Source organism: Silene latifolia, chromosome 3, assembly GCF_048544455.1.
Source record: "Silene latifolia isolate original U9 population chromosome 3, ASM4854445v1, whole genome shotgun sequence".
NCBI lineage: Eukaryota > Viridiplantae > Streptophyta > Magnoliopsida > Caryophyllales > Caryophyllaceae > Silene > Silene latifolia.
Window position 1 is genome coordinate 15724002 of NC_133528.1, and position 19592 is coordinate 15743593.

The 19592-nt window shown below is 30.9% G+C and overlaps 2 protein-coding genes and 1 long non-coding RNA gene across 3 annotated transcripts in view; 2 read left to right on the forward strand and 1 right to left on the reverse strand.

The window, feature by feature from the left end:
• LOC141648727 (uncharacterized) overlaps positions 1–87 on the reverse strand; it is a 6998-nt gene extending 6911 nt beyond the window's left edge. Inside the window, exon 1 of the mRNA XM_074457447.1 lies at positions 1–87. This exon is cut by the window's left edge and continues 152 nt beyond it. Coding sequence (XP_074313548.1) covers positions 1–87 — 87 coding nt within the window.
• Positions 88–2975: 2888 nt separating this feature from the next.
• Positions 2976–3942, forward strand: LOC141645946 (uncharacterized). The gene is made up of 2 exons (XR_012545239.1): positions 2976–3140; positions 3696–3942. It is a non-coding gene; the product is annotated as an uncharacterized LOC141645946 (long non-coding RNA).
• Positions 3943–9261: 5319 nt separating this feature from the next.
• Positions 9262–11047, forward strand: LOC141648728 (uncharacterized). Its single transcript, XM_074457448.1, has 2 exons — positions 9262–9274; positions 10308–11047. The coding sequence occupies exons 1-2, from the start codon at positions 9262–9264 to the stop codon at positions 11045–11047; spliced, it is 753 nt and encodes a 250-aa protein (XP_074313549.1).
• Positions 11048–19592: the final 8545 nt, after the last annotated feature.

Below are 19592 nucleotides of genomic sequence, written 5' to 3' on the forward strand. Positions count from 1 at the left end.
GACATTGTCATCAGGATTAAAACCATTTGGGAAAACATCGACTACGGCCTGCTCAATATAACCAAATCGGGTAGCTTCCGATGCCATTTGAATGGCAACCAACATAAACCTAGCTTCATCTTGAACATTATGTGCCTTCCCATTTACTTTTGCAATGTAAGTGATAAGTTTGCTGATCCCTAACCCAATATCTTGTCGGCTTGCTTTCGCTACCTTTTCGAGTGATCCATAACTTTCCTGATACTCTGTTATCTTTTGCTGATTTGCAGTACCCTTTGCTTATGGGAATATTTTGTCTAATCTGGTACTCTGATTTTGTCTTATCTACTTATATGTGTGATATTTGACCCGTTATAAACTTGGACGACCAATATACTTGTCAGGGAGACTTAGTGTTCCCTTATTGCATTGTGCATAAACTAGATTAAACTTTAAACTAGTATGTATGTGTGTTTATGGTTCAAAAAAAGATAATACTTGTGAAGTTACCTTGTGCAGATATGGCTTTCAAAGCTGTCCTTTTATAGGTCTTATTAATTACAGTACGAGATTAAAAAACCATGCAATATTTTACGAGTATGTATGTGCAGCATGTGCTACACCTAACGTGCGTCTGCATATGCTACTTCATCATTTTACGTCTTTTTCCTACTAATTAAACCGGGTTGTGAAACGTCGTCTACATTTTATAACGAATCGTCGACATTTTTCATAAAAAAGACTTCCATATCCTTCCTTTCCTCTCTATACTCAACTCCCTTTCACTCTATTCTCTCTTCTTTCACCAAAAACCCACCACCCACACTCACTGCTAGACCAGTCAAACGGGTCGGGCGGGTCGGGTCCAGGATCTGGTAAGAATACGGGTCGGGTTATACGGGTCACAGGTCGGGTTGGGGTCAGAATACGTGTCAAGAAATAATTTCTAACTTCTTTTTTAAACAATTTTTTTAATTAAAAAAATATTTTTTAAAAATGTAAATCATATTTAAAATTAACATTTTAATCATATTCAACATTTACATTTTTTTAATAATTATTTTAGTATTAAATATTATAAAAGTTATATAAAATTAACTTTTTAGTTGTGTTTGTAGTTTTAAGTGATAAAAAAAATATTTTTTTAACTATTTTTTCAAATATCATACATAAATATTAATATTTTAATGTCTCAACCCTAAAATAACGGGTCATTTCGATTTCGGGTCAAACGGGTCGCGGGTCGAAAAAATCGGGTCTGTAACCCTTAAAAAACGGGTCGACGGGTCGGGTTTTCTGGTCGGGTCGAGTTTTGACAGGTCTACTCACTGCCGCCTTCCACGACTACCACCAAACAAGACGACCACACTCACCGCCACACTCGCCACCCTCCGACGACCACCACCAATCCCTCTTGCCCTCTCTTTCAATCACTCACTCATTCAATCACTATTCACTCAACTCTCTTTCTCTCTCAATTTCCTAATCGACAACCACCACCACCACGAATCATCACCACCACACACCACCACCAACGAACAGCACCGTAGCACCAACACCGACCACCACAAGTAAGCATATTTCGATTTTATTTCTGTAATTAGTTTATGATTTTGGTTATATAAATTGATTTTAATTAGGTTAGATTTGTAAAATTACAATCCAATTCGTTTCGCACTCGGGATTATGTTAGTAAATGTTGATGCATTTGTTGTTGTTGGTCGTCTTTATTGTTGTTAGATTTGTAGATTAGGATTGATTAATTATTTGTAGATTAGGATTGACGTCGTTGGTGTTGGTCATGGACGTTGGAGTTCAACGTCTGACGTGATGATGGAGGTTGAATCCCAACGTCTTACATGGGTTCAGACGAAGATTGTGCTCGGCTGGTATGAGTAGGAACATTTAGTATAGTCGTCTGTGTGAAGGTAGGGCGTTGATTGTACACATTCCTACTGGACTTTGAATATGCACGTCGTGCCATGGCTAAGACGATAAATGTGGTCGTCTGGTTGTGGCTGAGACGTTGAGTTTCAACGTCTTATCTGGCCACAGACGTTGGAACTCAATGTCCGAACAGGATTGTCTAATTACATTTCGATCGTTAATTTTGTATTTAATTGGTTATTTTATATTTTTTTTATGAAAACTTCTTTTTTTTATCTAACGTTTAATTCTCGTAAATGTAGATGACATTGAATTCGATTAAAAAGTTGGAATAATTTGGGAGAGAGCAAGGGCTAACGGTGGTGGTCGTGGTGGTGGTTGTGAGACGGTGGCCGTGGGGTGGAGTGAGTCGGATTTTGTTTTTTTTGTTTAGAATAACTAAAGAGAGGAAAGAGGGAGATAGAGAGAGGGTGAAAGCTGGCAAGGGACGTCTTTTTTTTAAAACCTCGACAACGTTTCGCAGTCCCCTTTTTAAACAATACTTTTTCGTTGTATTATTGTACCACTGATCTTATACTGGGACTAATATATACTCCTACTTTGTTATTCACACGTTTTGTGATCTCGACATAGCTTATATTAGTTCCTCCAACCCAGATCAAAGGTAACATAATAAATTTTCACTGAATGATTGCGATCACGAGGTAGGTAAAAGAAGTGAAATATTTTAGTAATTTACGAGTAAAAATTAGAAGAAGACTATATGACATTGAATATAACAAAAAAGGTAAACTGAAAGAAGAGGCCAAGTGTCAATATGTTTCGTGCGTTTATGAAAGATGGGGAAGCGAGCCATATGAAGAGCCAGCTTACCAATATATGTTTTCGGTCCATTCCATTTAGCCCAAAAACACTACCGAGTATTATGCTTCAATAAGTCATACTTAAGACCAACTATATCCGTCTTATTAATAAGACGGGTCATATTTGATACCAAATTGAGAATATGGGCCGAGTACTGATGTTAGTTGGCATTTAATAATATTTTAGAATAGACAAAGTACTGTTATGAATTGACCATTCTGTTACTTCTTCACCTGCCACACACCTCCTTCATGTCCCCCACATTCATTTCTCGGTTCTCTCTTTCATTTCTTTCACTTCTCTATCTTCTCTCCTCATAACTCTCTAAAAATAAAAATAAAAAATCCATAAAATTCTAAAATCATCAACAAGATCAATGGGAAAGAAGAAAATGGATTTCCTAACCAGCAGTATGTATTCCATATCATGTTACTTTAATTTGGGTTTCATTTTTTTTAGTTTGAGTTAAGTGTTAAAGGTTGTTTTAATTTTGGATTTATTTGTTGTAATTTGATCTAAGTGTTCAAGGTTACTTTAATTTTGGGCATGAATATGATGAGTTTGAATTTTGTCTCTTACTATTGCATGTCAAAGTGGTTTTCGTCCATTAATAATGAATGTAAGACGAATGTATATATTCATTAATTTGTGCAATATGTATCAATGGTCAGTTATTTGTATAATATGTTACCATTTGTGGACAGAATGTTAGACATAATTATAGTTGAATAGTTATCATGTTTGATGATTTTTTTTATTTATTGAGTTTGTTTCCTACGTAATAATAGTAACATATTGCATAGACAAATTATTTTTACATGAATATATAAACATGTAAGCGTTTGATCTCATATTTGTATGATTTGTTACCTTCATAATACATGGATATTAGTAAGAGGAAGGCAAGATCCAAAAAGTATACCCTAAAATGTTGGGTGTTTAATTGTTCAATATTCTTATGTCAGGTTTATGTTGTGTCGGGTTTGGAGGAAGATATGACAATAACATGAACAATGATACCAGTTTACAGAATTTTTTCGCCAGTATACAGTATAAGGGGAAAGAGAAGAAAGGCATGGTCAGAGTGAAGAAGAAGAAGGCATAAATTTTTTAAAATGATACGAGTTTACAAAATTTTGTCGCTGTTGTAACATGTGGAACAATTTGTTAAGACGTTGAATAAATAATTATGACATATCAAGTTAAATGTGACCGTTTTAGTTATATATGGCAACGATTTTAGAAATGGTAGAACTTGTATTTAATATTTGTTAGGAAATTAGTAGTATTTGATTATTGTTGGATATGTGTTATCAAATTGGAAGATTATGTTACCAGTTGGGTTATATAAACCTCAATATTAACGATAAAAGGATGATTATAATATGTGACCATTTTCGGTTATGTTAACAGTTCTGCTAATGCTAGCCGTTGTATTATTTGATTTTAATTAGGAAAATATTGTATTTGATTGTTGTTAGATCTATGTTATGACTTTTGGTGAATATGTAACCAGTTATGATGTATATGAACCATTTTGGTTGGGTATATTGATATGGTTACATGTTCTACTCAAAATGGTTGTAGGTTGAACTAAAGTGGTGATGTGTTAAACTATAATATTGAACTGACGTGCTGACATATTGAAAGGAAATGGTGACATATGATTACTTAAATGCTAACATAATATACATTCGTGTATTAATGTGCTAACACGATATCTTTAACTGGTAACATGTTGAACTGAAATTGATACATATTACAGAAAATGTTATTCTCAACTGGTAACATATTAATCTAGCAATGGTAACATGTTGAACAGAACTATTTGTCACCATTTTATAGAAAGTAGTTATATGTATGACAAAGATGTTTCCATAGAAGCGTAGTATGTTTACCAATCATATAAAAATTCAAGTAATTCTCAATGTGGCTACAAATAGTGCAAAAGAGATTACATAGTTGGAAGATTCATATTAGTTTAATATCTATCTACTAAGAACATAAACGAGACTATTTTAATTTTTTGAACTTGTGATCTGAACAAGTAGTTATATGTATGGCAAAGATGTTTCCACATAAGCATAGTATGTTACCAATTATATAAAAAGTCAAATAATTCTTAATGTGGTTACAAATACTGCAAATGAGATTACATAATTGGAAGGTTCATTTTGGTGTAATATGTGCCTGCTAAGAACATAAATGAGACTATTTTAAATTTATGAACTTGTGATCTGAGCAAGTAGTTATATGTATGGCAAATATGTTTCCACATAAGTATGGTATGTTACCAATTATATAAAAAGACAAATATTTCTTAATGTAGTTACAAACAGTGCAAATGAGATTACATGATTGGAAGATTCATTTTGGTATAATATGTGTCCACTAAAAACATATATGAGACTATTTTAAATTTATTAACTTTTTATCTGAACATATTGTTGTACGCATGACGCATATGTTTCCACATAAACATAGTATGTTACCAATTATATAAAAGATACATATTACATTATAAAAGGTACAAAAATGTGACCAACGCACCTTACTATGTCACCACACAAGATTCTTATTTTGTATGTGAAATTATAATGGGAATGAAAACAAAATTGCCACAACAACTAGGTGCATATTACATTATTTGGGTTACAAAGTCTTCAAAGACCACTTTGAAAAACTCAAAGAAGATATATGCTTAAAAGTAGTGGATATTATACAGATCTAGAAGAGCTCTTATCCAACTTTCATCCTAGTTGTAAACTTTGAAACTTTAATACCTATATAAATTCATAACAATAACACATTAATCATGAAAGATAGTGAAAATAAAATAAAATATGTTACTATGTAAGTGTTTATCTAAAAAAGATTAATAGATTTGTAAATCTCTTTGTATGAATGTTCAAGATCTATTCCAGAATTAAACAAATTTTGCAAAACAATAATAAAAAAAAATTCTAATTTACCAAAGCCCTTAGGTTCTAAACATAAATATTTACAAATCAAATAAATAGGTAATGAAATTAAAGAAAAATAAGAAAAATCATGTTTCCTTTGAACACGGCAAAAGTGGTAATTAGGCCCCCTAACTTTGTTCAATTGTGAAATTAAGCCCCATAAGTTTTATTTGGAGCAATCAAGCCCCTTAAGTTTTACCAAAAGTGAAATTTAACCCCATTTTCTTAATTTTCATCAAATTCTTATATTAAAATCCTTTTTAATACAATTTATCAAATATAATTTTTTTTTATAATTTTAGAACTTTTATATTTATATTAAATATTGAAAGTTGTTTTATTTTGAATTTTATAATATATAGACAAGTTATTATATATGTATGAATATTATATAAATTATAAAATAATTTACTATATATGTATATAAAAGTGTTCTTCAATGATTAATAAACTAAGTGGAAATTCATAAAGTTGCAATTAATAATTTTTAATTATTTAATAAATTGTTTAATACAATATAAAATGTTTTAAATTAAAATTCTTGTGAAAATTTTAAAAATGGGGTTGAATTTCACTATTGGTGAAACTTAAGGGGCTTGATTACTCCGAATAAAACTTATGGGGCCTAATTTCACAATATAAACAAAGTTAAGGGACTTAATTACCACTTTCGCGCTTTGAACACTTTATTAACATAAATCTCATCAACATTTAAAATCCCAACTTCTTTAATTAGTGCACAAAATTGATGAAACCGAATAAAAAATATAAAGATAAGTTAAGAAAAAAATTTGTAGAAAGAGAAGATTAAGTATAGTTGAAGCCTTGAAGGTGATGAATAAAAAGAATTGATGAGTTTGTATTATATGTTACCATGTTAAAAATGTATAGAAATGATAACATATTGTTGAAATATGTCAACATTTTATGGTGTTCGTATTTGTCCCCGTGTTTGATAATTTTGATACCATTAATATATGACCATTTTACCATGATGAAATGGTTATGTGAATGGTAACATATTGTACAATTAACTGAAAATACATGCACAAGTTCGAAATTATATTTGTTTTTAATGTGATAATTTTGTAATTATTTATTATTAAATTGTTAATAAATATTTTGAAGATGATAATTAATAAATTGATTTAAAAAGTGGGATATTCGTGGATTTGAATGTACAGATTTATAGAAAATTTGAAGAACTTTAGAGTATTTGTGTAAGGAATTAAAGAAAATTATATTTGATGAATAATGTTGAAACTAATGATATTGTTTGATGGAGGAAAGAAGCTATTGTTTGCTGGAGAAAAAAAAATGATAATTTGTGATGTTTGATATAGTAGAAGTTATGAAACAATGTGCATTTATTTCACTTCATATCATTGTGAATAAAATATTTTTTTTTGGTGTAAATCGGGGTGTCCACCGTCGCCGAAGAGTTTGCTCCATTCCCATGGGCAGGGATCGAACCCCTAACCTCATGGTTAAGGGATGAGGTGAGCAACCACCACACCAAATACATTTGGTTATTGTGAATAAAATATTAGATAGAGCTACCAACTACTTGCCCTAGATCTAAAAAAAGTCAAAAGCTAGCAAACCCACATGCAATTTCAGACGGCCCATTTCACACAAATATGGTACATATTCGACTCGTCTTATGAATAAGACGGATAATAACGGTCTGAAATAAGAATTTGTGATTACGCTTACCCATATACGTTTTCGGTCACATCTCATTTTCTTCCGTCGTATTTAAAAGAACATTTCGCTGTTGTGTTAGTAGGTTCACAGCTGAATCACAAACAAATGAGGCCAATCTAACGATGTTTCCTACACCTCCCATTTTTATTAGTTTTATTCATTTTAATAAATCATAAACGAGTACGGACGGTCAGTGCCAGATGATCGAACCAAACATAGGATAAGAGCAGAATGCCAAGATTGCCGACCTGCATTTTAGCAACGATTGTGGATCGGATTTGACTTAAGTCAATCCTATAGCTTAATTAAAGTAATCAAACTTTCACATTAATAATTATAAATAAGTAATTCATACAGTACTTTACTCTTTTCCGAAATATGTCTCATTTGCATTATTGTTCAACGATCTCATGTTTATAAATACACTAGGTAGTATCCCGCGCTTCGCGCGGCCTGTTTGAATATTTTTATTATTATAATTGAAAAAAATAATATTAGAATTGATATATGACATTTTATATTTTTAGTCATAAATAGAAATAGATTAATTTTTTTCAAATATTAGTGTTTATGGTTTAACTTTTAAATAAAATACATACTCCATATAAATATATTATAAGTAATAAGCTTAGTTTATTCTGTGGGATCAATGTTTTATAAATAAGTATACAATGATTATTTGACGATAATATTTAGAAAAAGAATTATCTTTTTTCTCTTCCTCATGTATTTTATCACGCAAATGTCTAATATCTTTAATTTTGTGGTGAATATTCATGTGGATGTCATGCCACATGACACATACATTCTCGTTACCATATCATCTATGTTCACTTGAGCTCGTGATATGTTCTTCTATTTAGTATGTACATATAAAAACTTTTGCGATAAATTTTACTATTGTTAAAAACATACATGTCACATAAAGTTTTTTCTATATTTTTCGTTATGTCGAATTTCTATTACTCTTTCCCATATACATTGTATAGATATTAGTAATATTTAATATCATATTAATTAAAATAAAATGTATTCAAATAATATAACAATCAACTTTAAGTTCTTAAATTAGATCATTTCACCATACGTTATTTTTTCAAATGATCAATTAATAGTTGTTCAAAAGGATGAGAATACAATTTTATGCTTCTTTGTTTCATTTTTTTTATGTATAACGTATGATGCTTATGTATCAAATATATATGGTTCAACATATTTATAAGAAAGTTGCAAGTTTTTTTTTCACAATTATATATAATGGTGTTTAAGATTTTATTTATAAATAAAATAGATTGAACTTTTTCTCAAGTATAATTTTTTGAGATATAACATCAAAGTATTTTAAAATACATATAAAATATTTAATAAAAATGCACTATCTATCAATGTGTACATACATGATCGCTATCACACTTTTTAAGCCCTCATAAAATCTTATATGTATTTACATTTTAGAATTTTTATTAATTTTTTTTTTTTTTACTAAATTTAGAATCAAATCATCGTAGTTATAATACTCTCTCTATTCTTTTTTAATTGTCATTCTTACTTTTCGATACACTCATTTCTTTTTTCAATATCTCTTAAAATATATAACATAATATATTGAATCGTATACTCATATTAAAGCTCTATCCGTAAAGAAAATTATGGTGTAATTTTTATAATTTTTCAACCAATGTATTTTTTTAAAAATTGAATTCAAAGTATTGCCTCGTAAAAAAAACGTCAATTATTTGGAACGAAGTATAATTTAATAAAAACCGTAACATTTATTGAACTATAGTTAAAACTTGCTGAGATTTATACAGTATTTATTATGTTCATATTTAATAAATAGTTGTAATTAATGACTGTATCAATGGGAGTTGTTTGTATGTTTTTAATTTTAATACTATTAAAATATTACTCCTTCTGTCTCGGTTATTTGTTGTCCTATCCTATTCCATTTTAGAGTATCTTAGTCAATTGTTTTCCTTTCTATTTTAGAAATGCATTTGATGAGCAATTTGATCTCAATTTGGTCTACTTATCATTATTATTGACCCCCTTCTCTTTTCTTGGTCTTTGTACCAAAATCAAAGGATAACAGTTGACCGGGACGAAGAACGTATATGCATAAAACTACATGCAAATGTATATATTTTACATTTATCATATAAACTACTTTATAGAAAGTATAAGATAATTTTAATTTTAATTTTTACATACGAACTAAATACCAAATTTTACTCCAATTAAAAGGTTGATAATTAGTTGTAGACTTTATGAAAGACATTGGGCACTCCAATTCTGATTTCGGCATACTAACATGTCATTTATTCTCCATGGACTAATAATAACGGAGTAGTAAAAAACGTAATTGTTTTTATGTCAACGCACGCAACAATCCATATATTTGTATACTACTCTGCATTTTATTTGAGTCTTTTTATACTCGCTCCGTCCCATTATTTACTTTTTATATTTTTTGCGATGAGCATTTTTGTTTAAATTAAATGTAAATAAATGATTACGATGAATGAATGGGAGTAATCTACCAAGCTAGATAAGATATTTTGTGTCTTTAACGGCCGGGTTGTTGTTCACGTGCATTCTTCGTGATTGAATAACAGGAAAAATAAAAATGCATAGACTCGATGTGTTCATCACTAAATGCAAATTAAAAGGGCGTGAATAAGACGTGGACATACATTTTGGGTGGTAAGTAAATATGTAGTAATAGGCGCTTATTTTTTTAGTGATATCATCACCAATTTCTTATCCTTTGCGCTCAAAAACAGCAGTTATCCTTGCAATGCAATAGTCAAAACCAACATATAATTAATATAATTGATACCAATAATCAACAAAATTTCATTTATTAATATTATTACCTATAGCCTGTCTGGAAATTTGATGCTTCAGCTGATAGTCTCTGGATAGCCTGGAATAAGTACTATACATTCAAAGAGAAGAACATTTGGACTTTATCTCTCAATGAACGTTTACCTGCTAGTCTAAAAGGGATCTTACAGGCTAGAGATTCCTGTTTGCAGCTTGCAGGAAGTGTGCAACAGGCCAAGACCCTACTGCAGAGTTGTGTTAGTAATGGTAGATTCTGTCTCTCTAAAGCCTATGACATTCTCAGAATTAAAAATCCAAAAGTGAGCTGGGCCAAGTTGCTTAGTAGACCTGTTATTATTCCATCTCACAGGTTAACTCTCTCTTTGGCCATTGACAATAAGCTTCCTACTGTTGATAACATGGTAAAGAAAGGCATGGCTTTACCTAATAGGTGCTGTCTTTGCAAACAAGCTGAGGAAAATCAGTCTCATTTGTTTTTTGGATGTGACTATGCTAAAGTTGTTTGGAACGAGTTACTTGTCTGGATTGGAATTCATAGGGCAGGGATGTCTCTAAAGCGGGAAGTGGGCTGGATTAGCAGCAGAAAACGTAGCAAACATTGGTCTTGCAGCTGGTTCATTTGTACGCTTGCAGCTACTGTTCATTTACTTTGGCATGAGCGCAATCAGCGGATTTTTGAAGGAAAGGAACGACCCAAGCTTACTCTTGTCAAGCATATCAAATATATAGTTGGTGTTCGACTGCTTGCTAGTAGTAATGACACAGTTTATAATGATATTGTAGAACATCTCAATAGTTAGACTTTTGGCTCCTCTTGCCAAAGTAGTGGATAGCTTTGTAAGACTACTCCCCTTTTACTTGCCCATATTTGGATGAATAAAAGTGGAGATAATTTTCTTGCAAAAAAAAAAATATTATTACCTATACACCCGTTGCATAATTTCACTACTCCCTAAAGATGCAACATTGAATTCTCACTCATCGTCAATTTAACGACCTATTTTCATGTATAATCATTTTTGTTATTTTCCCCGAACTTGCCATTCTGTATCTTCGTAGCTTAAAAAATATCGGGATGATAAAAAAAAGAATGAAAATCTTGAATAATATAGGTTTGTTAAACTATAATATCAAGGAGAAAAAAAAAGTAGTTGTATGTGATGAGAATCAAAAACTTAGAACACCATATTTATATGCATGTCGACTTTGAGGGCCATGCACCTTATCAAATTATCAATGCATCTAATATATTTAATGAATATGAATAAGGGATTAGTAGTTGACACATTTTCAACACCTAGACATCGTATATTCATATGTACATGCATATTTCTATGTAGTGTAGATACATTTAAGATAGTAGATTGTCTTGAAAATATCATAGTAATAATCAGCCTACAATTTTGTAATTAATGCGTGTAATTATGCAATATTTATTATGTTCGTATTTAATAATTAACTGTAATTAATGCGTGTAATTAAGGTTGAATACGCCACGTGGCGCATCCACAGCGTTTCAACCCAGTTTTATATATATATATAAGATTTTGCAATAAGTCTTACACGATTTTTCTAATACGTACTTCGTTCATAATAAGTAGGCGTGTTCAAGTAGCTTACTCTTATAAAAGAAAATTTCACATTAAATATCTCGCTAAAAATAGAAAAAGAAATTTTATACTTTGTTTTCCATATTTCCGTAAACTTTCTCAAGCATAAATTCTCATTTAAGACGGACACTATCCGTTTTAATCTTAAGACATGTCAAGTATCATACCATCTGTGTATATATATAAGACAAATATATTACTTTTTTCTATGCATTCTTATGTACACAAGTGGTATTTACTTGACCCGTCTTAAGCTTAAGACGGATAGTATCGTATTAATGAAGACTTACTACTTTCCTAAGTTACTCTAAGATGTGTAAAGGTGGACAAAGTGCGAGCTAGCCTAACTCAGACGACCTGACCCACCCAACTTTTACCCAACTCGCGAGCCCTACCCAACCCGGCTGATCAACCAATCATCCAAGCCGTGGGGGGCTTGGGCCTAACTTAAGACAAGCATTTGACAACATGGCTTGCTCCATCACGTTTCTCAGCCACGGCAGCCAGACTCGGCTCAATGTCCGGCTCTATTCTTAGGATACATATTATTAAAAATTCAGCGGAAAATTCACGTGCTACTCTCGAACTTTGCCATATTGCACGTGGTATCCAACTTTTTAAGTTTGTGCACATGATATCTTTGATATTTGATTTTCAAGCACAACGTGCCTTTTTTTATCGTTCTTAAAATTTTCAAATGAGCATAAATCATAGACTTGAAATCAAAATTGGCTAATTTTTTTTCCCATATTGATTACCTTTTTGAGATCTATAAATCGATAAAACGAAAATGGTCATTTGAAAATTTAAGATCGAAGATATGGTTGATTTGAGATTTTCGTTAAAAAAAGACCTATAAAATGTCAGTCGACAATTTTTTTTTTTCCTCAAATTGTAGATTATGACGAGATAATCATTTTAGGAAAAAATTGGCCTATTCTGAATTCCGGTCTAGGAGTTATATGCAATTGAGTTTTTTTATAGCGACAAAAAGGGTATGTTGTGCATGAAAATTAAACATGGAGGGTATTATGTGCACAAACTTTAAAAGTTGGGTATCACGTACAAAATGGCAAATTCAAGGGTATCACGTGAATTTTCCGAAAAATCAGCCGTCCCAAAATAAGTTGTTTAACTTTATTGTTAAATTGATATAATTACTAAAAGTTAATTTCTTCCCACTGTTTATCACACAAAAACACAAGAAGTTTGCACGTTTATTTAGTGGTACTATCATCGGTTTCTTAACAAACGAGTCTTGATTAAATATGGGCAAATTTAAGGAAAGAAAGAGTTAATTTTAAGTGAAATTTATGTCTTCTGTAAAATTATTTTATACTTCCTCCCATTCAAAATAAACCTCCCTATTTTCTTTTTCGGTTATTCACAATAACCTCCTTATTTCCTTTTTTGGTAAGTGTTTGTGTGGTCCAAATTTAATTGTATGGTGGGTAGTGTATTTGTGTGGTCCAAATTTAATTATATGGTGGGGTAGTGTGTTTCCTTAATTTTTGTGCTAAAATGAAATGGGAGGTTTATTGTGAATAGGAGGGAGTAATATAATACGGAGTATTGAAAATCATATAACAAAGACCTTAATACTAATCATGGAAGGTGATTGGTGAAAGTTACCTTAGTCAAAACGGTTTTTATACAAAAACTATTGAAGTGAAAATTGATATAAAAAATGTTTTGGGTGGGTAACATTTTCTTGATTTAGTGTTATAGACTTATAGTTGTTTAAAATTGTTTTAATTCTACGATGATAACGGCACTTAATATTAAATGAACCATGTAAATAAAAAATCAGTCCGTCTCATTGAAGATGGTCACTATTTGTCACAAGCTGAAGACGGATAGTGATCCTCTCACAAAATGCAAGTAGTAGGACAACTGAGATATCCATTTCCCACCCACTTGCACTATCCATTTGCATTTTGTAAGAGGGACATTATCCGTCTCCAGCTTATGACGGATAGTGTTCGTATTTAATGAGAATTTGTGATAAAAAATACTCCCTCTTATTCACTATTTTCTTCCCTATTTCTATAAACGGATTATTCAGGTTTTCTTCCCCTTTCATATTTTGGAAACTTTTACTCTTATTTTATTCATGCCTTTCTCCAATTACCAAACCCCACTCAACTTTTACTCTTATTTTATTCATCCCTCTCTCCTATCACCAAACCCCACCAAACTCACAATTTCTTATTTAATTCTTAATTATTCATTCCTCTCTTCAATTTACAAAACCCACCATCTTCTTTTATTCATTCTTTAATCATCTCCTAAAATCTTGTGTCCACATCAAAGGGGAAGAAAATACCGAATAGAAGGGAGTAGAAAAACAAAAATAATCTCAAATGAGATTTTTTTTTTTTTGAGGGAATCTCAAGTGAGATTTTGCGTTTACTAATACATCCACATAACGATGATGACCCTTTGAAAAATATCTAGATTGATTTCGACTTCACTACAAAAACAAACAGGTTCATTTCATATTGCTACTCCCTTTGTTCCAACTCCCAATCAATTTTTTACGTTTGTTTTTTAGTCAAAACAAGGGTAAAGGGACAATCAATCACGGCAGAAGAAATAAATACTCATCAAGAAAGATTTGGAGACCCTCTTATGGATGAAAGTCTTTTGCGGCGAATCGATGATAGAGACTTTGTTGCAGTGTTTCATTCTTTGAACAAGAATTTATTTCCTATGGTTGTAATCGATTTGTATCCGATTGAGCTTGGCATATGTTGTAAATGTCGTATGACTTTTTATTAATGATAATGATAAAAAAAGGGCAAAGTTGAGAAGTATTTTGAGAAATGCAAAAGGTGAACAAACATGTACTCGTACATGAGAAGAAAAAATTTTTATATATCTAAAATGAAAACATACAAAAATAATTGAGACACTCAAAAAGTTAAAACATAAAAAGGTCTTTATAATTATCAACGTTAGCATTATTTCTTATTTTTCAAATGTATCAAATTTATCTAATTTGGGTAGATCATTGCTCGTGGGACTCCAAATCATACACTTGAGAGACTCGAAAACTTTAGTAACTAGTTTTAATCTCGTGCAAAACATTCACGGGTATTTTTTATATTTTACTAAGAAACGTGCAAAAAGTAAACATCACGTTTATAAATACATTAAGCCAGGTATGAAAAATGCATTACTCTGGAAAGATTGAAGAGTACAACTACTTAAAAAAACACAAATAAAATGTATATTATATATAATCTGAAATCACATTATATTATTCGTATTCAAATATCGATTTTCTTTCAAAATTATACAGTATCATATATAGTAACTCCGCAAGAAATAAGGGTTTCTCTCTCTCTCTCTCTCTTTAAAAAAACTCTCTCTACAAAAACCCTAGCCTCCATCATATTATACAAGGGGCTCCCATCGATTATCAATCGATCGATGGTAAGCCCCAAAATTATTTCCAATTTCAATCAATAGTATGCATATTTATTTTTTATTTAATAAAAGTCTCCCTTTTGGTGAGAATCGTTTTTCCGTCCCTTATTTCGGGGTTTTTCCATTTATTCGTGGGGTTAGTTTCATCAGTAATATAATCAAGAGTAGTTCGTTGATGGTTTGCAGCGTGTTCTTTCAAAGGGTAAATGTAATTTATCAACGATCTTTGGAACCAGTCAGAGGTAAATTTTATCTCATAAATCAAAAGAATGATCCCTCAAAAGCTACATCAAGATAGCGATAATAGGATGAGACGAATTGTCAGATGCTGTTTTGAGATCCCTAGTTTATAAGAAAATTATTTTTCTTTGGTTTCCATTAGATTTGTTTTCGATTATAAGTATTCTTTGTAAGTGTCGTATGACGTTCTATTAATGAATTGTTCTTTTCTCTCAAAAAAAAAAAATCGATTTTCCTTTTGCAAGTTAATTTTATTTGTTGACTTAGATTTGTACAAAATTAAAAGTCGATTTTTGTTGGGTGTTGTAAAGTAATTTCTTAAAATTTAAGTGCCGAGGTGCATAAATTAGATTTGAAATGATAATTTTATTAATATAATGCAATCTTGGTATAATGTTTTGTAAAACTTATTGAATATGCATATAAATTTTGTTAAACTAAACGTGCAAAAGAAAAGAATTGAAATTAATTAATTTGTTCTTTCAATTGTACCACTAACAAAACAAATGTCTATTTTTCCCTAAAATCTCTCAGCCAATCAGAAAGCTTAAAAAAACTCTCCTTTTATACTACGTAGATTACTCTATATTTCTTAAAACCAATGTGAATGTACACCAAGAAAATTTCTAATACAGATGCTTGAGATTTGGTATAATTTCAATATGGGTGATGTGGTTTGTCTAATTTCAATTTAGTACCTCGGGTAGAGCTATTCAAATGTGGGCTTAGTCCGGACATGGGCCGAGTCATGAAGAAAAAAGTTGCCCTTTAAGACTATGTGGGCTGGCCGGGTCAGAATTATGGGTCAATTATCCTTTTCCTTACCCGCCCTATAGTCAAAAGTCGGGCGGCCCATGGACTAATTGGCCGAAACACTAAACTTTAACTGTTAATTACGTATTCGGTATAGAATGACTTCAATTTAAAGTACTTTTTATATCTTATACCTTGATTTAAAATTTGAAGTTAGGTGCATAATATATATATGGATAATGAATAAATACATATAAGGGTAGAGGTAAAGATTGGATGTATACATTATTGTAACTTGTAATACACGGTAATTAGTGGTGTTTTGAATATACGCGCCTATCGGAAACACAACCAAGTTTTAATCAACATAGAGATATTTGGAAAGACAATAGTTTAGGTTCGACTTTATTAAATAAAAATATGCTATTATTTTTCCTCACTAAAAAAATCATTATTTATAATATAAAACAATTAATATACACAAATAAATTGAAAATTTATTATCTTTTATTTTTAATGGGTCGGGCGGGTTGGCCAGTTTGGAAAAGCTCGTGTCCATGTCCAACCCATTTTCTTAATCGGGTCGGGCTTGTCCAACCCATGACCCATTTTTTAGAAAATTTTGTGTCCAAGCACGCTAAAATTAAAGGCCGGATGGGTCGGGTTATTGGGCGGTATGACCCATGAACAGCTCTAACCTCAGGTTTGATTATAGTTTTACTTTAGTCTTTGAGTACATAAGAGCATCCTCAAAGGTGGAAATGGACCTCCCCATATACACTCTCTTTTCTCATATGGGGCTCCTCATTGTTGCACCAAGCTCCCCAATATTTGGGGTTCCTCTACTTTTGGAGGAGCTTCCCAAATTAAAAAGTGGGTCAAGTTGTATTAAATAAATATTTGTTACAATCAATTATTCCCTCTATTCAACTCTGCACTACACATTTACCTTTCCACGTTTGTCAACGCGTGTTTTACGTGGTAATATCATTAGTTATGTATTTGTAAAAATTATAAAAGATAGATATTTTAAATGTATTCCTTAAGACAAATCAAACAAGTTTCCACATGAATATATTTTCACTTACGTATTTAGAGAAAATTGAAATTGAATGCTCACTTGTGAATAATGTACAAAATAGGAACATGTAGTGTGGAGTTGAATGGAGTGAGTAAAAGCTAATAAAAATAGTCGTTGGAAGCCAATGCATTGATTCTTGCCCTTTGAGATTGCAGTAGACTAGTTAGGCTATAGGTTAATTTGGCAAAACTTGGTTCAACACATATGGCAACATTGTAGGAGATCGTAAAACAATTGAAAAACCGACTCACTTAACCAACATTGTGTTTGTAACTTCAAATCTATTTAATGTTGTTGTTTTATCTTTCTCGTGTTTAATTTCAAGTTTAAAAATTATCTTTCTTGTCTTATTTTTGGAATTAATCAACTTATTAATTCAATTACTTAAAAATAAAAAATACTAACAATAAAAAATTAGTTATCAATGTAATTAACTAATTAAAATTGTTAATTAAAATCTTGATAATCGATTTATTTAACAAATTCTAATCATCTAGGTCCATTATTAAATATAAATATTGTTGAGGAACCTCATTATTGTAGAGATGTAGTTATGAAATGGGGAGGGTAAATGAAAAAGTTAGTGAAAAATGAGGTGATGGACGAATAAGAAAATAAAAGAGAAAATATGGGGAGTCTCACCTTTGCAGATGCTCTAAGATCTATATAGGATAAAAGCACAGTTCTTTAAAGACTTTCTATTGATTCCTACTTCGCAGGGATTAATTTTTTTTTTTTTTGTATAGGGACCCCACCCCATGTTTCTTGAAATAATTACAGTTTCAAGACTATGCAACTGGATGTACAATGCTATTGTACATCCAAGGGTATTTTAGTCATTTTTTTCAAGTACTTTTACAAAGCAAAACAAAAAAATAACGTAATCCAATTTTCAATTCAATCCCCCTTCTCTTCTATGACTGCTTTCATATTTTTCCAACTCCTCTCCATCTTCCTCCATCATCCAATTAATGAATCATATTCTCCCTTAAATTATTATAATTAATTGACTACGCGGAACAAATCATATGACATGACTCGTGAGAAAAAAAAAATATCCAAAATTTATAATGCATGAAAATAGTTGAAGCTCGTATTCTTTTTACATTAGCTCGTATTCTTATGTGCTCGTATTTTAAAGCTCGTGATCCTTTTAAACTCGTATTCTTTGTACATTCGCTCGTATTCTTATCTTAATAGCTCGTATTCTTATGTGCTCGTATTTTAAAGCTCTTGATCCTTTTGAGCTTGTATTCTTTTTACATTAGCTCGTATTCTTATCTTAATAGCTCTTATTCTTATCTTAATAGCTCGTATTCATATGTGCCAGTATTCTTTTTACATTAGCTCGTATTCTTATATTAATAGGCTAATAGCTCGTATTCTTATGTGCTCGTATTTTTTAGCTTGTATTCTTCTAATAATAGTTCGTATAATTGATGTAGAAATTTACCTCAGAGTATTAATTATTAGATCCATTTTTCCTTCTTGATGATGAAGTAAATTGCTTCTCGTTCACCAAAATATTGTTAGATGCATTTTTCCTCCTTGATTATGATGCTAATTGCTTCCCTTTCATCATATTAGAATCAGAATTACGGAAAAGAGAGGTTTGTCGACTGTAGTTTATGAGAAATAATTTAGAGAAAAGAAGGAGGAGGGTTTGTCGACTGGAGAGAAATCAGAATTAGGGAAAAAGGTGTTGCGTAGAATTTTTTCTTTTATTAGGCCTAAATAGTTTAATATGTAATACATATATATGGGCCTGTTGTACAATGCTACTGTACAACAGGTTGTAGGATCTTATTTGTCAAATAATTAATTACTCTCTCTCTTTATTTCAGTTTGTTTTGCATATCACCTCAGTGATTCACAATTCAATAAATATAAATAAACTCACACAATATATATGACATGATTTTAGGACAATAGAATAACTACAGTAACATATCTTTAATTTAAAACTTATAAAAGTGTATCGTATGAATAATCTTTTTACACTAATTAAACAAAAAATAAATTACACTTTCTTTAAAGGTAAAAAATTATCAGATTATAACTTATATCCTCTCATGTTATCTTTTTAAAAAAACAAAAATAATAGAATTAGAAATCTTAAAATATGAAAAAAACAATTACGGAGTACCAAACTACACTAAAAAAATTATGGAGTAGTAAACTACACAACAAAATTAAATCTCCATTTTTGTCAATATGACGTTTTTGTTT